This window comes from Candoia aspera, chromosome 3, assembly GCF_035149785.1.
Source record: "Candoia aspera isolate rCanAsp1 chromosome 3, rCanAsp1.hap2, whole genome shotgun sequence".
In the NCBI taxonomy this organism is placed as follows: Eukaryota; Metazoa; Chordata; class Lepidosauria; order Squamata; family Boidae; genus Candoia; species Candoia aspera.
Window position 1 is genome coordinate 9720700 of NC_086155.1, and position 20997 is coordinate 9741696.

General features: G+C 40.8%; 1 protein-coding gene across 1 annotated transcript in view; it reads right to left on the minus strand.

Moving 5' to 3' along the window:
• CDH4 (cadherin 4) overlaps positions 1–20997 on the minus strand; it is a gene marked incomplete at its 5' end in the record, with an annotated part of 297707 nt that overhangs the window by 18174 nt on the left and 258536 nt on the right. The window contains 3 exons of the mRNA XM_063296981.1: positions 3256–3398; positions 7405–7658; positions 16526–16711. Coding sequence (XP_063153051.1) covers positions 3256–3398; positions 7405–7658; positions 16526–16711 — 583 coding nt within the window. The remainder of the gene's footprint in view (positions 1–3255; positions 3399–7404; positions 7659–16525; positions 16712–20997) is intronic.

The window sequence follows — 20997 nt, forward strand, 5'->3', positions numbered from 1 at the left end:
TTCTACATGCATCCTCTGTGTTCAGAGCTATTAAGTCTGAAATGTGCTAAAAGCTGAGGACAGAAAACAAGACAGGGGAGTTACTTTTATATTCTACTTCTGAGCTGTCACAAGTATTTGTTGCTGTTGGATATAGCATGTTGATAACAACTATTGGTCTGATCCAAGGACAATTGTTGTAGTCCCTGATGCTACAGTGTTATTGGCTGAGCATTCTGGAAGCTGTGATCCAAAACATCGGAGAGCACCAGGCTGGGAGAAAGCAATTTATTTTTGAGCATATAATGGGATGCAATTTGTCCCCTCATATTGTTGGAATAATAGGAATGGCTGAAACCATCTCCATGGCAGATACAGATGCGTATCTCAAAAGCCTCCTTCAAGCTATCTTTCAATGGTTGTACCTAAATAAGGTTTAGCACTATTAAAGTTGCCAAATCAAGTTCTCCATAACTTTATCAAGGTTATCAACATTTGATATAATTCTTGGTGCACGCTGACATACATGTGCACATTTTGTTCTGTCTCTAGGTCAACGTGTGTCAGTAGTTTCCCACTAGTTAGAAGAAAAAGAGAGGACATTGCCATCTTCCTTCCCCTGTGAACAGTGAAGTGTTTTGTTCTAGGTATTTTCACTGTTTCTTAAAACAGCTTGGTCTGAAGATTTTTTTTAAAAAACTCATGTTGTGAGCTCTTTTTCACTCTTTCTTTAAACTTTTAAAAGAAATAGCAGAACATCCCAAATCTCTATTGTTTCTTTCTCATGACTTTTTTGAAAGCTTTCTGACTTATGGCTCCTATTAGTTTTTGCTGACTGAAGAATCTCTGAATCCCTGATGAAACCCTGTCTGTCCATTTGTTGTGGTTGTTACGTTAGCCTGCCTAACCTCAGGTCCCACATGGAAGGCAGTTTGTTTCAGCTTGCTGGCTGCCGAAGTTTTCTTCAGGTTTCCTGCCTTGATCTGGATTTGCTGCAAAGCATAAAAAGCCCATGGTTTTAACTACATTAGCCTGGACATGGGAAGACTTAGGTGAATGCTTGTCTTTCACAAAGTTAGAATGGGGTCGAACATGTAGTTTTGCAAAAAATATTAATCTGTCCTCTACATTTATGTCTAGCCTAACCTTCCAAGACCTTGGTTGTGAGAAAGGGACATTTGAGCTGGAAGTATTGTGTATGATAGATTCTTCTGCCTAACTAACATAGATACAACTGTCTACCAATAGCAGAATGCTTTTTTATCAACAAAATTGGTGGGAGGTGGCAGTTCTTCTGATCTTCTGTGCTCATATTGTATCCTCTTAACATGGTGGGGGGATGCCCAGAAGCAGATCTGAGGAGATTGGCAGGGAGAAGAAGGACAGTGAATGTCGTACACAGTTGAAGTTCTTCCCTTCAACAATAAAGATCAGGTTGGGATACCACATGCATTCATTTAATTTCAAGCATGAGTAACAAAGAAGAGCCCTAATCTTAATTTTTGATCCTTCTTGATTAATTCTTAATAAAGGAGGAAAAGAAAAGAATGGGGTCAGATGACAGCTAAGCATATGCAAAATACTGTAAGCTTTTGGTGCTCAGAGGCACACAGTCCATCTCTGGACTCAAGTATCTGATGGTGTTGGGGTAAAGGTATTTGTAATAAGTCATTTTGGGATCCCTTTAAATGGTGCTGTAAGTTAGTCCTCTCTGTACTTATGTGTGGTACTTCCCAATCAGCAACAAGACCTCTTGATGGAAATAGCTTTATTCTGAATTGTAGCACAGCCTAAGTAAAAGGAAATTCTATTGGCAAGCAAGTTGCCAATATTAAAATCAAGGCCTCCTTCCTCTTGGAGTTTGATTCTTCAAGGAGTTCCTGATGGACAGAAGAAACAGCCTGGGAATCCCTCAGAGAAGAGGTCTACAGTCAGAGGGCCCCAAGCATTAGGAACAGCCCTCCAAGCCCAGAGTTGCCATCAAACTGTACATGTTAACATGAAAGCAGCAAAGAAATGCAACCATCATGGGAAGTATATACACTGGTACAGATCTAAGTTTCTGGAGTGCCCTTCCCAACATGCCACCAAAGGCCAATTGCAGGTCTTGGACTGAAAAAATAGCACAACTATCATTTATTGGCTTTGCCTAAACCTGGAGGGCCACATTCCTGCATGGATAATTTGTTAAGGCAATAGTGCATGCCAGCATTGACCAAGGCTGAAGCAGACTTTGAGAGGGAGGGACTAGAGAGATGTTGAGGAGCGCTATCTCTGTTGGTTTTATTCTCTTATTTTCTTTATATTTTAAAATCAAACTGCCTTAAAATATTGTATTTAATTTTAGGACTTCTGAAGTATTTCTCCACTGTTCTGTTTTCTATTTCTAGTTTTTTTTATTGTTGTTGCGAGTAACTAGAACTCTACAGAGGCTCAGTGGGATATAAATATTTGAGATAGATAGATAGATAGATAGATAGATAGATAGATAGATAGATAGATAGATAGATAACTACTTAGGTAAAGTATATCCCAGGAAGGGAAATACAGCAGATATTTGAAGAAATAAGGTTCTGAGAAGATTGACTGTCTTTATTCCGATGCCTGTCAGCCTTATCCCCCTCTAGTCTGCAGGGTGAGGAACACAACAGTGGCTCCAATACATTCAATGATTTAAAGGACACAGTAGGGCAGTTTCAATATCTGAACTGCTTGTCAGTAAGGATGCCACTGGTGATTCTTGGCCTTGCAAAAAAAAATGAGTGAATTGTATAGATTGTCAGAAGATTGCTTTAGGTCACTCAAAAGGTATAGCACCTCACTTTGATGTTTCTAATCTATACAGTGACAGCTTCCATGTAATCCATTCTCCCTTAGCCTCAGATTGTTTTTGATTTCCAGATGGAGTCTCTCCCTTTCTGCCCTCAGCAGTGTTTCTTAGTCAGTAATAAAAGATCAGGAACATACAGCAAGTCCATCCCTTCTCCTGCCTTTTCTGTCTGCATTCTCCACTCATCCCAACATAGCAGAACCTTCTCATTTCTTACACTCCCTTTCCTGTATCCCCCAGTTTTTCTTTCCATTATAATCTGTGAACATTTCACACATTTCATTTCTTTTGGCAGTGTTCTACCTCAACTTCATGAAGATTTTTTTTCAGAAGAACTAGGAAAACCTGGGAAAATCTAAATTATACTGACAACTCTGTCAGGGCATCATTTCAGTGAATGCATCACATTATTGGTGAAGCATGAAGAGTGGAGTGCTCAAGCCTACCGTTGTCAGCTGCCAGGAATGTGGCTTCATAGACGTTGCTCTTAATGTAGGCTGACTCGCGATCAAGGACAGCAGCGGTGGTGATCTGACCATTAGTGGCATTAATATTCAGCCAGTTTGCAGGATCCGACAGCTTGGAATATCTGCAGAGAGCAGGGAAAACACACAGTAGTCTCTTCCATTGAGATGTCCGTAATGTGGATTGAAAATAACCTTAGCACTAGGGCTGACCTTAGCCCAGCACGCAGTAGTTAGCACTCATAGTTAGTTTACAGAGTGAACTGAATAATTCATCACAGAGTCAATAGTGACATGAAGGCACATAGTCAATCAATCAATCAATCATTAAATGTGGATAAGGCTGTCATGGGTGTATGATGATGTGTAAGAAGGCTCTCTCCATGCACTGTTTTGTTCATCAAAATTGCCCCCAGCTTCTAGAGAGGAAAGGGAGATGTGATTTTCTTTTCTTTCCATAGTGTAAACAATAGCTGGGATTACAAAATGGATCAAGAAAATAGTGCATTCCTTTCCACCTGATCCAAACCAATTGGAAGGCCCCAAACTCATATTTATGTGTCTATTGTTAAATGTATGCCCCATCTTTCTGTTTATGCAAACATTCCAAGTGGCTTACAGCAGATAGATAGATGGCTATCTCTTCTTGTGGTTTGTTCCTGATGGGTTCTAACTGACAAATTAGACTCATTCCTCAGTCCCAATTGCTGGCCATCCTTATTTGATCTTCTGCAATGATTCACTTTCAGTCGAAGACGATGAAAACTCCTTAATCTCACAACACACGGACAGACTCAACCGTACTTTCAACTGGGAAACGGTGAGCATCCTAAACCAAGCCAAATCCAAGAGAAGTCCTGGAAGCCTGGCACTCAGACAAAGCAGCCATCAACAGACACATAGAGGTAAACAACATTTACATACCATTCAAAAGAGACAACAGAAAAGCCAAAAGACCAGAACACCTCCTCGCCAGCAATCAACACCCAGGTATGCAAAAATCAACACTAGGATTAACACCAGATGAACAACCAAACAGCACAATACACCCTAATCAAGGAACTATTAACTCAGTCAACCAACCAAGCAGCAAACAACAGCCCAATCAAACAACTCCCAAGAAGAGAACAGCACCTCCACCAACACAAGATGGACAAACAGTATATAAACAGAGAGCAAGACCCACTCCCTTTTCGCACTGAAGATGTTGCCGAGTCTGGCAATGAAACATCTGCAAGAAAACAACAAGGCTCAGAGCGCACCAAGGACTCCACATGATTCAGTTTCTCTGAGAAAAGCTTTCACCTTTTGCTATGTACTGCTTGCCTAACCATTCCTTCTCTATTAGAGGCAGCAGCAAGAGCATTTCACAGCTATGCAGATCAGTATCAGAAGGAACTGTCTTCTGATATGGAGGAGGCATAACATACGCATATGCTCATTTGTGGTATTCTGATCAAGGCTGGCTAAGCCATAGTAAAGAAAAATATTCAACCTTTCTGCAGTCAAGATGTACATCAAAACCTAATGAACCACTGGTGACCTAGTACCTGTGAGATTTGTGAGTCATCAAGTAGCCTTAGCTGTCCCTTGTTTTTGGAAACAGAAGAGAATTTCTCGGTGTCCTTGCTAGATGGCAGAATACATCTAACTTGGTTGGTCACAATAATATGGGTGGATATGGTTTAGGTGAACTAGGCCATGTTGAGTAATCCTGTTATTGTTCTATCATATATAGGAAGCTCTCCCCATTCCTCACTGACATTCATACTATTCCCAGAGGATCCCAGTCAAGGATCACTTTGATCTGTAGGAGATACTGCCTGAATGGACATGCAAAATGGAGGTGTTCTAATGAAAGATTATGAACAGGACTGTTGTTAAACACACGTACACACACACACTTGTCCTCTTTTGGAACAAGCAGAGAGTATCAAATGAAGCCAGTCTTCTCTGACTAGGTGTTCCCCCAGATGTGCTGGATCACAATTCCTATCAATGCCAACACAACTGATAACAGATATTCAGAACTTGGAGAGGACACCAGTTGGGAAAATTTGACCTAAAGTTGCTAAGGTTGAGAAACACTGCTCTACTGCATCCCACAAACCTAAAAATTATAACTGAACATACAGTACATCTTCTCCTACATGGACTATATGTACCTCCTTCATTGGTTATGATCTAATGAAGATGCCTCCATGTACCAGCAATATCTGGTGTGGCAACCTAAGAGGGCATTTCAGGACATGTGCCTCTGTGGTGGAATTCTCTCCATTAAGGTATGATTGGTTGCAGACCTTTTCATCCTTCATCCCCAGCTTTAGATGTATCTGCTCATCCAGGAGCTTAGTAAAATTGATACACGCACCTTTCTGGACTGGGTTAGCATTTTTGTCTGATGTTTAAAGTTTTAAAAAGTTTTTAAGATAGTTAAATGTTTTGTAGCATTGTTATTTTTGGATTGGCTTTTGTGTGTGTGCGTGTGTGTTAACTGATTTTTTTTAATGAATTGTACTGTGCTTTGGGCTTATTTTAAAAATGGAAAAAAAGCAGGCTACAAATTGTATAATCTATCAGTGCTAAGTTGATTTATCTGATGGCAGGCTTGCTGCATTCCATCGGATCACTCTAAGATTTAAGCTGTTCCAGGTGCAGGGCAGAAATGAGCTCCCCTTTGAAGGGCCAGCCATTGCAAATGAAGCAACTAAGAAAAATGAGCTTGTTAGCTAAGACATTCCCTCCATCCTTAAAAGTTCCACTGCCTGTCCATGCCAACAAGCAGAGGCAATGAGTAACCATTGTCATTTTTGCACCAGACAGCTTTATCCCAGTTGAAATATTTCAGCCCTCAAATGATTATAAAATGTCACAAGTGATGTAAGTTTAATTGGCCCTGGTGTTAGTTCCACAGGGCGCCCCTCCTGCTGTGCCAAATTTATCTAACGTTTGCAGTAAAGGAACAGACAGATAACCAGTGAGACCAAGAGACAGAGGACAATAACTTAAAGTTCCTTTTTCCTAGGCTACACCCAATGTACAGGTCCAGACAATCAACTGGGATTTAAATGTACTGAATGCTCAAAATATGGAACATCTGTGAGCATGCTTACAGCCACTCTCTTAACCATTGCTGGAAATAAGCAAAATTCAGGGATAGCTCATCTATTATGTGTGTATCTAAGTTTTTTTTTTAAATACATGTACATCCAAAAATGTAATGTGTGGATCAGATAAATGCTTGCTTGGGAAGATATGAACCACACAAATGGCAGAGGCTAATTAACCAGCCACTTTGATATGCATTTTATCAGGCACTGGACCAAGCAACAGAAGCAAAGATGTAGCACTTGTTTGTGCCACTTTAAAGCAGCTGCATCTTTTCCCAGGATCACACCTGTTGGAGATTGAATCTGAACCACTACCAGGGTTCAAAACACCCAAGATGGGATCCATGATGGTGTGATCAAAGCCCCACTGATTTTTTTATGTGATGCACATAAAAAATACGCAGAGCTTTGATTGCATCATTGTGGCCACCATCTTGAATTATTTTAACCACACCCTGTAGACACCCTTGACCACTACATAGCCATACTGTCTTATCTGAGTCAGACCACTGCTCCATCTATTCCAGAACTTCAACACTGTCTGACAATAACCCTCCAGGTACTGAGCAGAAATTTCCCCACATTTGTCTGGTGGTGTCAGGGACAGACCCTCAAATCCTTGGCATACAAAGCTGGAGCCTAGCCATTAAGCTGTTGACCCTTCCTGTGGGAGAATTTTGCATTGCCAGCTGTTTGTCAATGATACAGATTTGCTAATGAGAAACATGTGGAATGGATATCAGTACTTATATAGTTCCAAGATCCCTTTCCAAACACAGTTACAAAAAATTGGCAGCACAGTTCCATACTGTTTTCAGGCAGAAGACAGACAAATCTGTAATGTAAGCTCTAAACAAGTCTCTTATCTAGAACCCAACCCAGCCCTTGCCCCATCCATGTATATAACATGGCCCCACCTATTTTGCATCACTGCCCCATTCATCTCTGGTTAATTGTGGTCCATAGTCACCCAAAGGTTGCCCACTCCCAAAATAGAGAGCTCTACCCTCCACCACCATACCTGACAGCCTGTTGCATGAAACGGTCAGGGTCCACTGCTGAAAAAGTCATGAGTGCTGTCCCTGTAGGCACACCTTCTTCCAGCCTGATGAGTTTGTGGTTTGTTGGGAAGTAGGGTGGCTCATTGACATCAGTGACTGAAATGGTGACTCCGGCTGTAGACTGGAAGGACATTTGAATCCCACTGGCAAGAGGAGCTTGATTGGACACCATTACTGTCAACATAAAAGCTCTGTTCATCTCATAATCAACTTCCTGAAATCAAACAAAGGCATGGGAGAGGAATATCAACTGGAAATTCAATGATCACTCAGTGTCTCATGATTGTTTAGGCATTGACCAGAATGCTGGATTGCTTTTATAAGGAAGAAGCAGGGGAGTTCTGTAGATTGTCCATGTGATGCTGTGTGCTAAGGCAGGCCTGTCCAATTATTAGCCATTTGAAACAAGAAAAAACAAGAGTCCAGTGGCATCTTGAAGGAGTCTTCCCAAGCCTGGTGCTCTGCAACTTGATTGAGATCGCAAGTCTCACAACTCAGAGTTCTAATCCCACCGCATCCGGAGGGCATCTAGTTTGAAAAGTCTGCCTTGAAAAATAATGGGTAGCAAATGCTAATGATTGCTCTTCCAGTGCAACGGGGATATTACTTTGTCCAAAAATCAAAATTAAAACTCCAACTATCACACTTTTAAAAGTGTGCCTTACTCTGCTGACACAGTAAGATGCCTTTGTAACTTATCTATTGACTATCTGTATAAACTCATGGAAACACAATACAATAGCAAGATAAATTGTAAAACATACAGTAGTTTCAAAGAAAATCCTGCATCTAGAACTAAATGCAAGGGCTGTAGGCCAATTAAAGATGCCACTGAGTGGTATTCAGGGCAACCCCATGGAGAGCACATTGCAATAATCCATTTGTGAGGTGACTAAGGCACGAATGATTGTTGGGAGAGCTACCTGGTTGAGAAGTGGATGCAAGTGGTGTACAAGATGAATCTGTGAAAACGCCTTCTTGGCCACAGTTGCCAGCTGATATTCCATCCAAGGCTAAAGTTGGAAAATTCCCAGGGTTGGGGGTTCTAAATACCCACACTTAGTTTTGTTAGGATTGAGCCTGAGTCTATTCCACCCATCCAGAACCTCACAACCTTTAGAAACTGAGACAAGACATCAACAACATTGTATGGATAGCCTAGGGTCATGATGTATAATTTGGTATCATAGGAATACTGATGATACCTAATGCCAAGCCAAAGGATGACCTAACAGAGATAGTTTCATGTAGATGTTACATAGAAGACGGGCTGAAGGCTTAACCTCTCCCCTGCTGTCAACACCCACTGGAATTGACCACAGGAAAAGGAGAACCACCACAACACAGTGCTACCCACTCCCAATCCTCTCAGTTGTTCCAAAAGGATATCATGATCAATAGCATGCTGAGAGATCAAGGAGAACCAGGATGGCTGGATGCACCACCTCTGTCCTGGGTCTGCCAAAGGACACCAACATGCATGATCTATACTGTCTCTGTGTTATGTCATGATCTGAAGCCCAAATGAAATTACAAATTGTAATTACACAGTTGTGGAATTTGTAATGATAATCTAAAAGGGTTGCCTTGTCTGGCAATAAATATCCTTGTACTTTTAGAAGTCAGAAAATGTAAAATCCCTCCATCCCTTCATCCCTCTACCCCTCCACCCCTCCATCCATCCATCCAATCTCCCTCTGGCCTCCAAGAGGACAAAACCTTCCTCTTATGAATCTCTGGCTTAATATAAACTTGATAGTGTCACATTTGAACAAACCTGTAAAGATTAAGTAAGCACTCTCTGATATTTATTAGATCACCTCTCAAGAAGCCACAATAGCGTAGTTAATCCTGGCACTGGGGGGTGGGGGAGGTGGGAAATGAAACATTGCTGGAAGGCATTTAAGAAAGAATAGCTTACTGCAAATAAAATGTTACAGAAGGAGGGTGCTTAAAAGAAGCATACAGAGCCTTGCAAAGAACCATCCAAACAGAATTTGCTGAAACAATTAGATTCAGGACACTGAATCAAAGACAGAAGTTTTATTGCTTAATATGGGAGAAACTACTGGGACTAAACAAGTAAAGCACTTTTTAGTATCCTCAAAAGGGTGCTATTCTCTCAGACATCAGAAAATAAAGGTATATCCACATTTCAAATATATTGGGATGCATAACCCAGGAACGGAGAACCCTTAGGTTTCAGAAGGCAAGGTCCAAAGTAGGCAATGGGACAGAAGGAGAGGGTTGGAGAAAGTGGAAAATATTAGAACTGTAGCAGCTAGAGGACAGTATGGCTGTGTTTGCAGGACACATCAATCCATGGATAACTGAATCATTATTTACTGAATTAACCCAGCTGCCAAGGTTCCCACAATATAATGAACAAGAAACCAGCCTCACTGAGTGGGTCAGTGCAAGGTGCTGACTGCTAAGCAGCCAACCACATTTTCCCCTGTAGGCTATGCAAACCCATCTGGAATACACCTTTTGCCAATCTTAAGGAGTTGCCCTCATTCCTGGCAAAGTTTCGGGCACACTAAAGGTGCTGGTTCATTGGGCTGTGCCACACTGTGGGTTTGATTGGCACAAAATGTTTTGGAGCACAGGGACCATGAATACAGCCCGTCTGTACAACACCTGAAGGCAGCCACTCATTTTGGAAAAAGACCCAACATTGTGAAGGTGTTGCTAACAGATACCACGTGTGCATTGCTGTGTACTTTGTGGCAATCAAATCCAAAGTACTACCCAGCCCTACTGGTTGGTTTTAGCCTTGGACTAGGGTTAGAAAAGTCTTTTTGTCTTTCTGTTGTCAGGGGAGTGCGCAAGAGGTGGGATGTCAAAAAAGTCAAGTTGGTGGCTGTGACTGTGCAATCAAATCCTGCCCCTTTCTTACATGCACTGCAGGGATTTGATTGCATGTTATAGCCACCATCTTCACTTTTTGCCAATTCCCATTTCTGTAACCTTTGTGGAAACTTCCATAAGGGCTTGTGGCTAGGAAAGGAATGGAATGGCTAGATCAGATGGATAATTTAACACTGGGAAATTTCAACATATTTTAGGAAATTTGGGAAGGAGTTTGTGGCATGAAAAGCATCCTGAATATATTATGGGGGAAAAGCATGCTGCTGTTTTTAGGTTTGGAGATGGAGAGATAAAAAACCTTTTTAGCAAGAGGCATGAAGGGGTTTCTTGGTTGACATTTCTTGACATTTTTTTCTTGTCTGAATTTTCTTGTCGTAAAAATTACTACTACTAGTTAGAGTGCAATTTATTGCTCAGCCAGAGGATTTGATGGAGTTTGCTAGATGGAGTTAAATGTGTCTATGCTGGTTAGTTTGTATATTGGTTCAACTGATTGAGGAACGGCATTGCCTTTCATTTTAATAAATGTGCATTATTTTTCTTCTTCTAAGTTAATATGGGCTGGGCAATTAAAGAAGGCTTTAACAATCCATTATCAACCTACACATCTTGTGGTGTTTCCACTTTTCTTTATGTTTGGATTCACTCCATCTCCAAAAGTTTAGAAGAACCTTTGCTAGGGGCTCTGAATTTGGAAATGATCACTGTAGCTTCTTAAGGGGTACATATAATGTAGATAAATCAGGTTGGGTCTGAGTTGTCTTTTGTTTCCTTTAGTTCTAAGGGCATTTTTAACTATAAGGAATAAGTTACCCTCTTGATTTTATGTCTGGGAAAAGGCAAACAATAATAGAGCGCATCTCTCTTTCAAATCCATTTCTATATTCCTTGCAACATTTATATAACGTTTTAGGAAGCCACAGGGTGCCTCTATTCCATGTTTGGGGAATTTGCTCAGACCCTGTAAAATAATCCCCTCCCCTCCTTGCCTGATTTATACAAGGCTTGTGAGGGAGATAAGTATCTTGTGCCACAGAGGGAATGGTTCTTGTTGTAGTGAAAAATAAAATTGGAACTGTACATCATAGATGCCTCTCGGCACACTTGTTTCAATGGCAGAAGAGCTTAGGCTGAAAGCTGGTTTGCTTGTTTTCTGATTCAAATAATTTTTAAAATGCCCCATTCACACACAGGATGGGGCGAGTTAGGTCCCTCCTCCTCTTCTAGAAGACCTCCAAGGTCCTTTCCACCACTATGATTCTATGATTCTCACAAAGACTTTAGATGAACATGGGAATAAATGGATGGCATCCTTGACCACCAGTTATGAAAGCTGGGTGACTGAAGATAATGGATCCAAGAGGAGGGTTACCAAATCTGAGCTGCAAAATTCTCCATGGCACTGGTAGGCATTCCCAAAAAGACCACAGGAGAAAAGAAGAGGATGGTTGGCAGTTTTGACATCTGCTGGTATTTTCTGCAGCTGACTGTGGGCCCCTATAAATGCACACTCTTCTTCAGGTAAATCCAGAGAGACCTTTACAGGGAAGTAAGCATCCAGCTGACATGGTAAGGGAAGACTCCTAACAGTAGAGGACCTGTTTTAAATCATGGATCTGCAAACTTGCTTAGGCTGAGGGTTACCCTTGGTCTTTGCATGATGCATTCAGGACCCCTATGGTGTTTTGGGGAAGATGTTGCTCTACGAGTGGAGAGACCCAGGCTCTATTCCACCATCAATCACAAAAGCAACCAGGGGGACTTTGGGCCAGTCCTTCTCTCTGTGCCCAATTTACCTCACAGGATTATTGTTGGAAGAAGAAAGAGTACATAAGCTAACTTGAGCTCTTAGAAGAAAGGTGGGATGTAAATCTAACAAATAAAGGAATAAATGTTCTAAAAGTAGACTAGACTGGGACAAAAACAATTTTTGTTGAATTTCATGTCAAGAAGAAAATTATTGAGAAAAAGGACATGGAAAAAGCATGGCTGCTGATTCTTATGTGGAGTTGCTCATTTATAAATAATTGTGAGAATTTAAAGGGGAAAACGTAACATCTGTCTTACAGCAGAGGATCGGAACCAGAATACTGTTGAGTTTGGAACCCAGATATCTGTTGATAGGTAACCTGACCACATCTGGTCTCCCTTCTTAGGGTTCTTTATTTTTAAATTGGATTTGAACGGGCAATTCTTCAAATAGTGGTTTCCTTCCAACAGAACATTGTCTGTAAATTAAATTATTAGGATTTCCCACCTGGGATACCAAGGCTCTGACATTCTTTTCCAGTTTTCTCCGGAACCTGATTCTGATGGATTTTCATCAGTTGTTTGCACCTGATTTTATTTCCCTTCTTTCTTTTTTAAAATAATACTCTTATATCGTGGATTTATCGGGACTCAATCTCAGAGAGATATGGACAGGACTGCAGGCTTAACCCATAACATAGTTTTTACCATTTCTACTTCTTGCATTTTGGTTCCTTAGGATTCCACTGTTAACATTTTTCTCTCTCTTTATGCATAACTCCTTGCCAATTTGGAGTAATACACCACATTTGATATAGATACTGATCCAACAAGGCTGATGCCACCCTTTCTCAATCTGGTGCCCTCTAAATGGCTTGGATTCCAATCTTCTCAACTGAATAAGGCAGGGCTTATTATAAACAAAAACAGTGCCAAAAGAAAAGCCAACAACTCCGTTTTCTCCCATCCCACTTTTTGCCTTTGATGTCAGCTTAAAATTACCTTGTGCTGTCTTCAGTTTTGCAAGACGTGGAATAAAGGGTTTGGTTTTGAAAGGGACTTTTTCATGTTATGATGGATGCAATTTTGGTGTTTTTCCATGGTGATGCGGAAAAGCAAGTTAAGTGCTTTTGTTCTGTGAAAAACAGCACCGTGAGCTACTTGGATATAGGATAGGATCTTTCTGAGGGTTTTTTATTTTTTAAAAGGCATTCTTTCTTTTCACTATAACACAGCAAAATGTGCTAAAACATTTTCTGTGATGCGTACACATGATTTAGACTTACAGAAAACTATTCACTCACAATCTCTTTATATTTACCGAAGCCTCTGCTTATCCTTCCAGGCAAAAATGGGTATGATCAAAAACAAAGATGGCAAGGACCTAACAGAAGAAGAAGAGATCAAGAAAAGGTGGCAAGAATATACAGAAGACCTGTATAGGAAGGATAACAATATCGGGGATAGCTTTGACGGTGTGGTCGGTGAGCTAGAGCCAGACATCCTGAAGAGTGAGGTTGAGTGGGCCTTAAGAAGCATTGCTAATAACAAGGCAACAGGAGACGACGGCATCCCAGCTGAACTGTTCAAAATCTTGCAAGATGATGCTGTCAAGGTAATGCATGCTATATGCCAGCAAATTTGGAAAACACAAGAATGGCCATCAGACTGGAAAAAATCAACTTATATCCCCATACCAAAAAAGGGAAACACTAAAGAATGTTCAAACTATCGAACAGTGGCACTCATTTCACATGCCAGTAAGGTAATGCTCAAGATCCTGCAAGGTAGACTTCAGCAATTCATGGAGCGAGAATTGCCAGATGTACAAGCTGGGTTTAGAAAAGGCAGAGGAACTAGAGACCAAATTGCCAATATCCGCTGGATAATGGAAAAAGCCAGGGAGTTTCAGAAAAACATCTATTTCTGTTTTATTGACTATTCTAAAGCCTTTGACTGTGTGGACCATAACAAATTGTGGCAAGTTCTTAGTGGTATGGGGATACCAAGTCATCTTGTATGCCTCCTGAAGAATCTGTATAACGACCAAGTAGCAACAGTAAGAACAGACCACGGAACAACGGACTGGTTTAAGATTGGGAAAGGAGTACGGCAGGGCTGTATACTCTCACCCTACCTATTCAACTTGTATGCAGAACACATCATGCGACAAGCTGGCCTTGAGGAATCCAAGGCTGGAGTTAAAATCTCTGGAAGAAACATTAACAATCTCAGATATGCAGATGATACCACTTTGATGGCTGAAAGTGAAGAGGAACTGAGGAGCCTTATGATGAAGGTGAAAGAAGAAAGTGCAAAAGCTGGTTTGCAGCTAAACCTCAAAAAAACCAAGATTATGGCAACCAGCTTGATTGATAACTGGCAAATAGAGGGAGAAAATGTAGAAGCAGTGAAAGAGTTTGTATTCCTAGGTGCAAAGATTACTGCAGATGCTGACTGCAGTCAGGAAATCAGAAGACGCTTAATCCTTGGGAGAAGAGCAATGACAAATCTCGATAAAATAGTGAAGAGCAGAGACATCACACTGACAACAAAGGCCCGCATAGTTAAAGCAATGGTGTTCCCTGTAGTAACATATGGCTGCGAGAGCTGGACCATAAGGAAGGCTGAGAGAAGGAAGATCGATGCTTTTGAACTGTGGTGTTGGAGGAAAATTCTGAGAGTGCCTTGGACTGCAAGAAGATCAAACCAGTCCATCCTCCAGGAAATAAAGCCAGACTGCTCACTTGAGGGAATGATATTAAAGGCAAAACTGAAATACTTTGGCCACATAATGAGAAGACAGGACACCCTGGAGAAGATGCTGATGCTAGGGAGAGTGGAGGGCAAAAGGAAGAGGGGCCGACCAAGGGCAAGATGGATGGATGATATTCTAGAGGTGACGGACTCGTCCCTGGGGGAGCTGGGGGTGTTGACGACCGACAGGAAGCTCTGGCGTGGGCTGGTCCATGAAGTCACGAAGAGTCGGAAGCGACTAAACGAATAAACAACAACAACTGCTTATCCTATTTTGTATCTTTTACAGCTGGTTGTGTATACGTTTACCTTTAAATAGGTATGCTTAGAACCAGGGGCCTCCTTTGGGGGTGTCAAAAAAGTCAAGATGTTGGCTGCAACCATGTGATCAAAGCCCCATCTCTTTTAGGAAACTTGGGTATGCTTACTACTGTCCATCTTGACATTTTTGATTCCCCCCACTGCCAATGGCCCGGCTTAGAACTGTAGCCTACAACTGCAGGGAATGGAGTTGGACATATTTACAGAGATATGTACATGGGATAAGATAAATAACTAAATGGATCTATCTTTTATTGAAGATTTTCTCCATCTGGTGCCCTCCAGATGAGCTGGATTTTACTTCCTATAATTTTCAAGGAGCACGACTTAGCTGGAAATTATGGAAGTTAAAATCCAACACAGTGGAGGGGCATCACTTTGGGGAATGTATGCTGTGGAATAGGGCTTAGACAAATTCATGGTGGGTGGGGGTATCAGTGGCAACTAATGTGAAAGTTATATCCTTGTGGTCATTCCAGAAGAATCTGGACCACTGTAAAGAATAGGACATAGGAGTAGACCAGTCTTTGGCTGATCCAGCTGAGTTCTTCTATTCCTACATAATAACTGCTGTCAGTGTGGAAATATGATCTGGGGACATTTCTTTGCCCACATCAAAAGCTTGCACTTTTCTACATCAGTTGCAGTTAATTTTATCTCACCTAATGCCTTATCTAGAGGATAGTTCCCATTTGACAAAAAAGTTCTGACAAGGCAACGTTGCTGTTATGGATCAAAGCATTCATTCTATCCCAGTAGAGCCACCACGTTTCCTTAAGATTCCCCTTTGTGATATACAGCCAAATACAGATTTCTTCAATAATGGCTCAGCTTATACTGTGAAAAGACTGGCAAAGTTTGAACACAGTTGCATGTACCCAACACCACCACATTCAGACTCCCGGCACCCAAGAGAGGAAAGTTTTTAGGATTTCATAAATACAATGCAATCTTGGAAAATCTGATGTGAATTTAAAATAACCTTGAGTGGGCAAAGCTTTATAAGCCCGCTGGCTAGAGTTCTGAGTTGTCAAGTAGTATTGACTTTTTAAAGGTTTTTTTCTTCTTTTTCTAAAAATCCATCTTACTCTTCATATGAAAGCTATCATGTTATGCCCTGTCCCTACTGGATCTTGAACCCATATCTATGCAGCCCAGTGACACACATCATCCATCCATCCATCCATCCATCCATCCATCCATCCATCCATCCATCCAAATAAAAACTTGGCTCTACATGAAATGGTTGTTGTATTCATTGGATGCATTGCCTTCATGAATCAGATCCCTTAACCACAAAGACCTGACCAACTTTTATCCAAACTCACGTCTCTGTAGAACTTGCCTGTGAAAAAGTCCGTAGAGGATGAGAGGCATACATACCCTCACGACAGTTACCAAGCCTTCATTGGTAATAGGATCAGTCCTAATGGTAAAATGACTGGAAGGGTCTCCACTGATTATTCGGTAAATAGCATTCCAATTGGGTGAGTGGGGTTGATCTCGGTCCATCACGGTCAAATTAGCGACAACAACTTCCACCCGGTTTTCTGGAACCTCACCAGAATACTGAAAATAGAGATGAAAGTGCTTTTAGGGTGTGTGTGTGTAGCCCATCCCAATATACTGTATTTATAGCTACTGACACACCTTATAGACTCTTTTGAGGAGGCAGTTGTATCCTGCATGGAGAAAAACTTTATCCTTCAGCTGTGCCTCCCTTTGCCTCCTTCAGCATGTCCACAGTTCCCACTTTCAAAAGCTATTATCTTAAGCAAGAGAAGTTTGTCCCCAGTAAACAAAGTTTTGTGTACTGTACAAGGGCCATTAATTCTACCAGCTCCATAGCTCACTGTTGCTCCCTTATTAAGAAGCTCAGCTCAGACATTTTCCTCATTATTTAACCTCCAGTTCCCTGGGCTTACCATTACTCCAGTAATGCCCTTTCATTTCTACAGAAAACCTCAACTTTCACCAGAGGAATGCAGTTTCAATTCATCCTCAACTCTTTTGTGATTTCAACATAGAATTATAGAGTTGGAAGGGACCACAAGGATTATCTAGTCCAACCCTCTGCAATGTACAGGAAAACCAATTAAACCATCCATGTGAGGTAGCTGCCTAGCCTCTTCTTAGAAACCTCCAGAGATGGAGAATATGAAGTAGTTTGGAAGAGTTCAGCTGTGGCCTCAAAGGCCAGCCATACTTTCCATCCTGGACCATAGCAACATTTTTTTGCAAATATATTAACTGCAGGATCAGAAGGACCTTTCCTCTGAATAGGAGACAAAATGGAGCACAAAATATTCAATAAGCAACTGGCTTTTCTGTTGACTGTTTCAATGAAATGATAGAATAACATTTGGCATTGCCCTTGAAGGCAACTGACTATCCCAAGGCCAGACCATAGGGTTGTATCCTTCAATATCTTGTTCCTGCCTATGAGCATTTGCCATCTGAGGTGACTGCAAGATCTCAAGCTTTAGATCAATTCTGACCCCCAAGTGGTAGAGTATGAGGGTTGGGGTTGACTGCTTATTGCAATTATTTAAAAAAGGGCACCTCCCTTCAGGCTTGTGCAGCACCCTATTAAAAGTTGGGCTTTTAATGAATAGCAGAGAGGTGCTGTGCTCACCTGAAGTCCAAATTGCTTTCTTCCAAACTTTTTTCAAAGTGCATTCAGCCCCAAAGTAAAAGGGAATATCACACACCCTGCCTTTTTTCTTATTGTCTCATCTCTTGAATTTAGGCTTGTAAAATTTCAGACGTCAGTATCTGCCATCGAGTACTTTGTAAAAGGCAACACACATCAATATGAACAATAAATAATAACAATATGCAGATTGTTTTGTTTTAAACAATCTGATCTTTAAAGTTAGGCCTTCTCCCTTTTGGCACATCAAGACAAAAGACAAGTGTGTATTAATGCTTCATAGGAAAGCCACACTTTTATCCATATTTGGAAGCTTGAAATGAGAGAAGCACTTTCATCAAATGACTTGATTTCAGGGGCTGGCAAATTGCACCAAATTCTCAGAGTTTGCCTTCCAGAACACAATAGCCTTTCATCTGTAACACAGCACTCCAGCATGTTCAAGACCTAATACTATCATCTTGTTAAGAAGAAGAATTGTGACTTTAACCCAAATGGGATCTCATTCATGTTTTAGTAATGGAGCCTTTCTTTCAATGGCTTTTAACAAGTCTCTGGTTCAATAATAGATTTTTTTTTAAGGGGAAAAAACTTGCTATTTTTGTCGTTGCAATTTAGCTTAGCACGCTGCTGTGGGAGAGAAAACGTTAAAAAAATTCTGATGTGATCAACAGTAGGGGCTTCCATTTGAAACTTTCAGGAGACACACTTTCTCACTGTTATCTTTGCTTTCGCTCCCAAGAACGCATAGCATGAAACAGGAGTCATCCCACGACTTCTCTGGAAACAATTCAATGGCAGAATATAAACCAAAAGTTTAATATTGTTTTAGCAAGACGGATATGAATTCATTAAACCCTTTCTCTGGTTCTGAACCGGTTCTGAAGCCTGGTATCCAACCGAAGGAATGTTCTGTACAAATTCAGCAAAATGCCCCTCTGTTTATTTATTTTTTCTCCTTCTGCCAAGCAAACAGGGAGCAAAAAATCCACAAGTTCTGTTTGTTTCAGGCACACCTCCCCAACCTGGCATTCTTGAAAAGAATGGTTACAGAGGCTTACCGATGGCTATTAGTGAGGAAAAATAGTATACGCCAATACCAGCAACTGGGGGGCAAATTAAAGGGAAGCAGTATCATCTTTTTCTTGGGTTTGTGAGCTTCCCAGGGGAATCTGATAGCCCTCTCACATGTTGAAAGTCAATATAGATTTTCTGGAACAAAATGATTTCACCTGAGAATATTCTTTCAGTATTGGGCACGCTTTGGGGATGATTTAATCCATACCTGCCTAATAAGGTTGTATAAAGGAGGGCCACAGCCTGATACATCTAGATTAGGACTTGTATTTTAATCACCACTTCTTTCAGTGAACTTTTCAAGTAACAGTTTTTCTTTGCCAAAGATGGAATTCCAAGGAACTCAGAACCCAAATCGTCAAGGAGAAAATCTATCTATGTGGTTGTTAGGAGTCAACAGCAACTTGACTCAATCAGTCAATCAATCAGAAACCAGAAGAGGAAGATAGCCTTGTACCCATATTGAAACTAACTTTTCTTCCCTACTCCTTCTGTTTGACATCTTCGAAGCAACACAGGCAGGAACTGAAGGAATATATAGCGTGTTTGGACATGGAAACTTACCAGGAAAATTGTGAGCAACGTTTATATTTTATATACAACAGTTTTGTTAGTAATTCCTTTGAAGGTTTTCTTCATCAGCTTGTGACATCAGTGATAGCATCTAACCATCTTGTCTTCCATTGGCCTCTTTTGTGATTGCCCTTAATTTTTCCAAGTCTTAGGGTCATCTCCAATGATTCTTGCCTTTGCATTATCTATCCCCAATATTTATGTTAGAGGTTCATTACAGGTAGTCCTTGACTTACAGCCATTCTTTTAGTGACTGGTCGAAGTTATGATGATGCTAAAAAGTGACTCATGACTGGTCCTCACACTTACAACCATTGCAGCATCCCTGTGATCACGTGATCAAAATTGAGGTGCTTGGCAACTAGTGTGACTCACATAACGAACACCTCACTTAGCAACAGAAGTTCAGTATTTGTTGTCTGTGAACATCTGGTTTTCCTTCATCTAGTACGGAATTACATGGTGTTTTTGTTTTACCCTCCAACGTATTCTCAACAATTCTCTTCATAACCACAATTCAATTTTCTTCATTCAGCCTTTCTGATGATCTGGATTTCACAGCTGTACAATACAACTGGGACAACCGATTACCTTCACCCAATGTGCCTTTATTGTCACTGTCACTGTGATATTCCTGCATTTTAATATTTCATCAAAACATCTCATAGCCTTTCTGCCATGCAGTAGACATCTCTTTATTTCACAGCTAGAATACTAACCCTGTACACTTTTGAACCTAGGAAGATAAAGTCCACCAGGTGGCAGAAAAGCATGGTTGCCTGGATATTTGCAATCCAGATCTGGTAGTCTGGTTGTGGTAAGTGACATGTTTTTACAATGTGGGAAGGGTTGCACATTTGTTTACTGGGGTAGCAATAATGGTAGGCACGATGGAGTTTCCCTTTAGGGCCATAGACACTGAAAACTAAAATGTGCTGCAAAGACAATTCTAGCTTTCCTTTTTTATTTTTAGGTTTATAAACTACTCTTTTGCTTTGCTCCATAGCTTAATAAGCTTATTCTTTGGATAAAGCCTCCATATCCTTATATGGTTGCAAAGCACAGGAGAGATAGAAGGAAGTTACAGACAGCCCTGCTTCTGGTAAATGGGCTCATTAGTTAAGGCTAATTGCCTCATTAGAAAAGGGCGTGTACATAAATGCAGAGATAATTTGTACGATATCCCAACTGGGTAACTGAACAATTTAAAGGGATGGTTTTAAATTAAAGTGAATGCTGCAAATAGCTGGTTTTCGGTTGCACAATATTGAGGTTCTAACCATTTTCCACACCCACTATGAAAATAACAACTAGCGTGTTTACAGTCTGTCTCCAATATGACCAGAGAACATTTGAAAAATTAGCATTTTTAATTGTATAAGTAAGGGAAAGAGAGACTCATTTTTGAACACTGATGTTCTTTAGCAGAGTGTTTTGAGACTTTGTGATGAAGGGCCTTAGGTTTTGTTCAAGTTATAATTGAGGAGGGTTGAATATTTTTCAGATGCATAAGATATAACCTCTCATGTCTTCTGTTGCATTTTTATTTTAA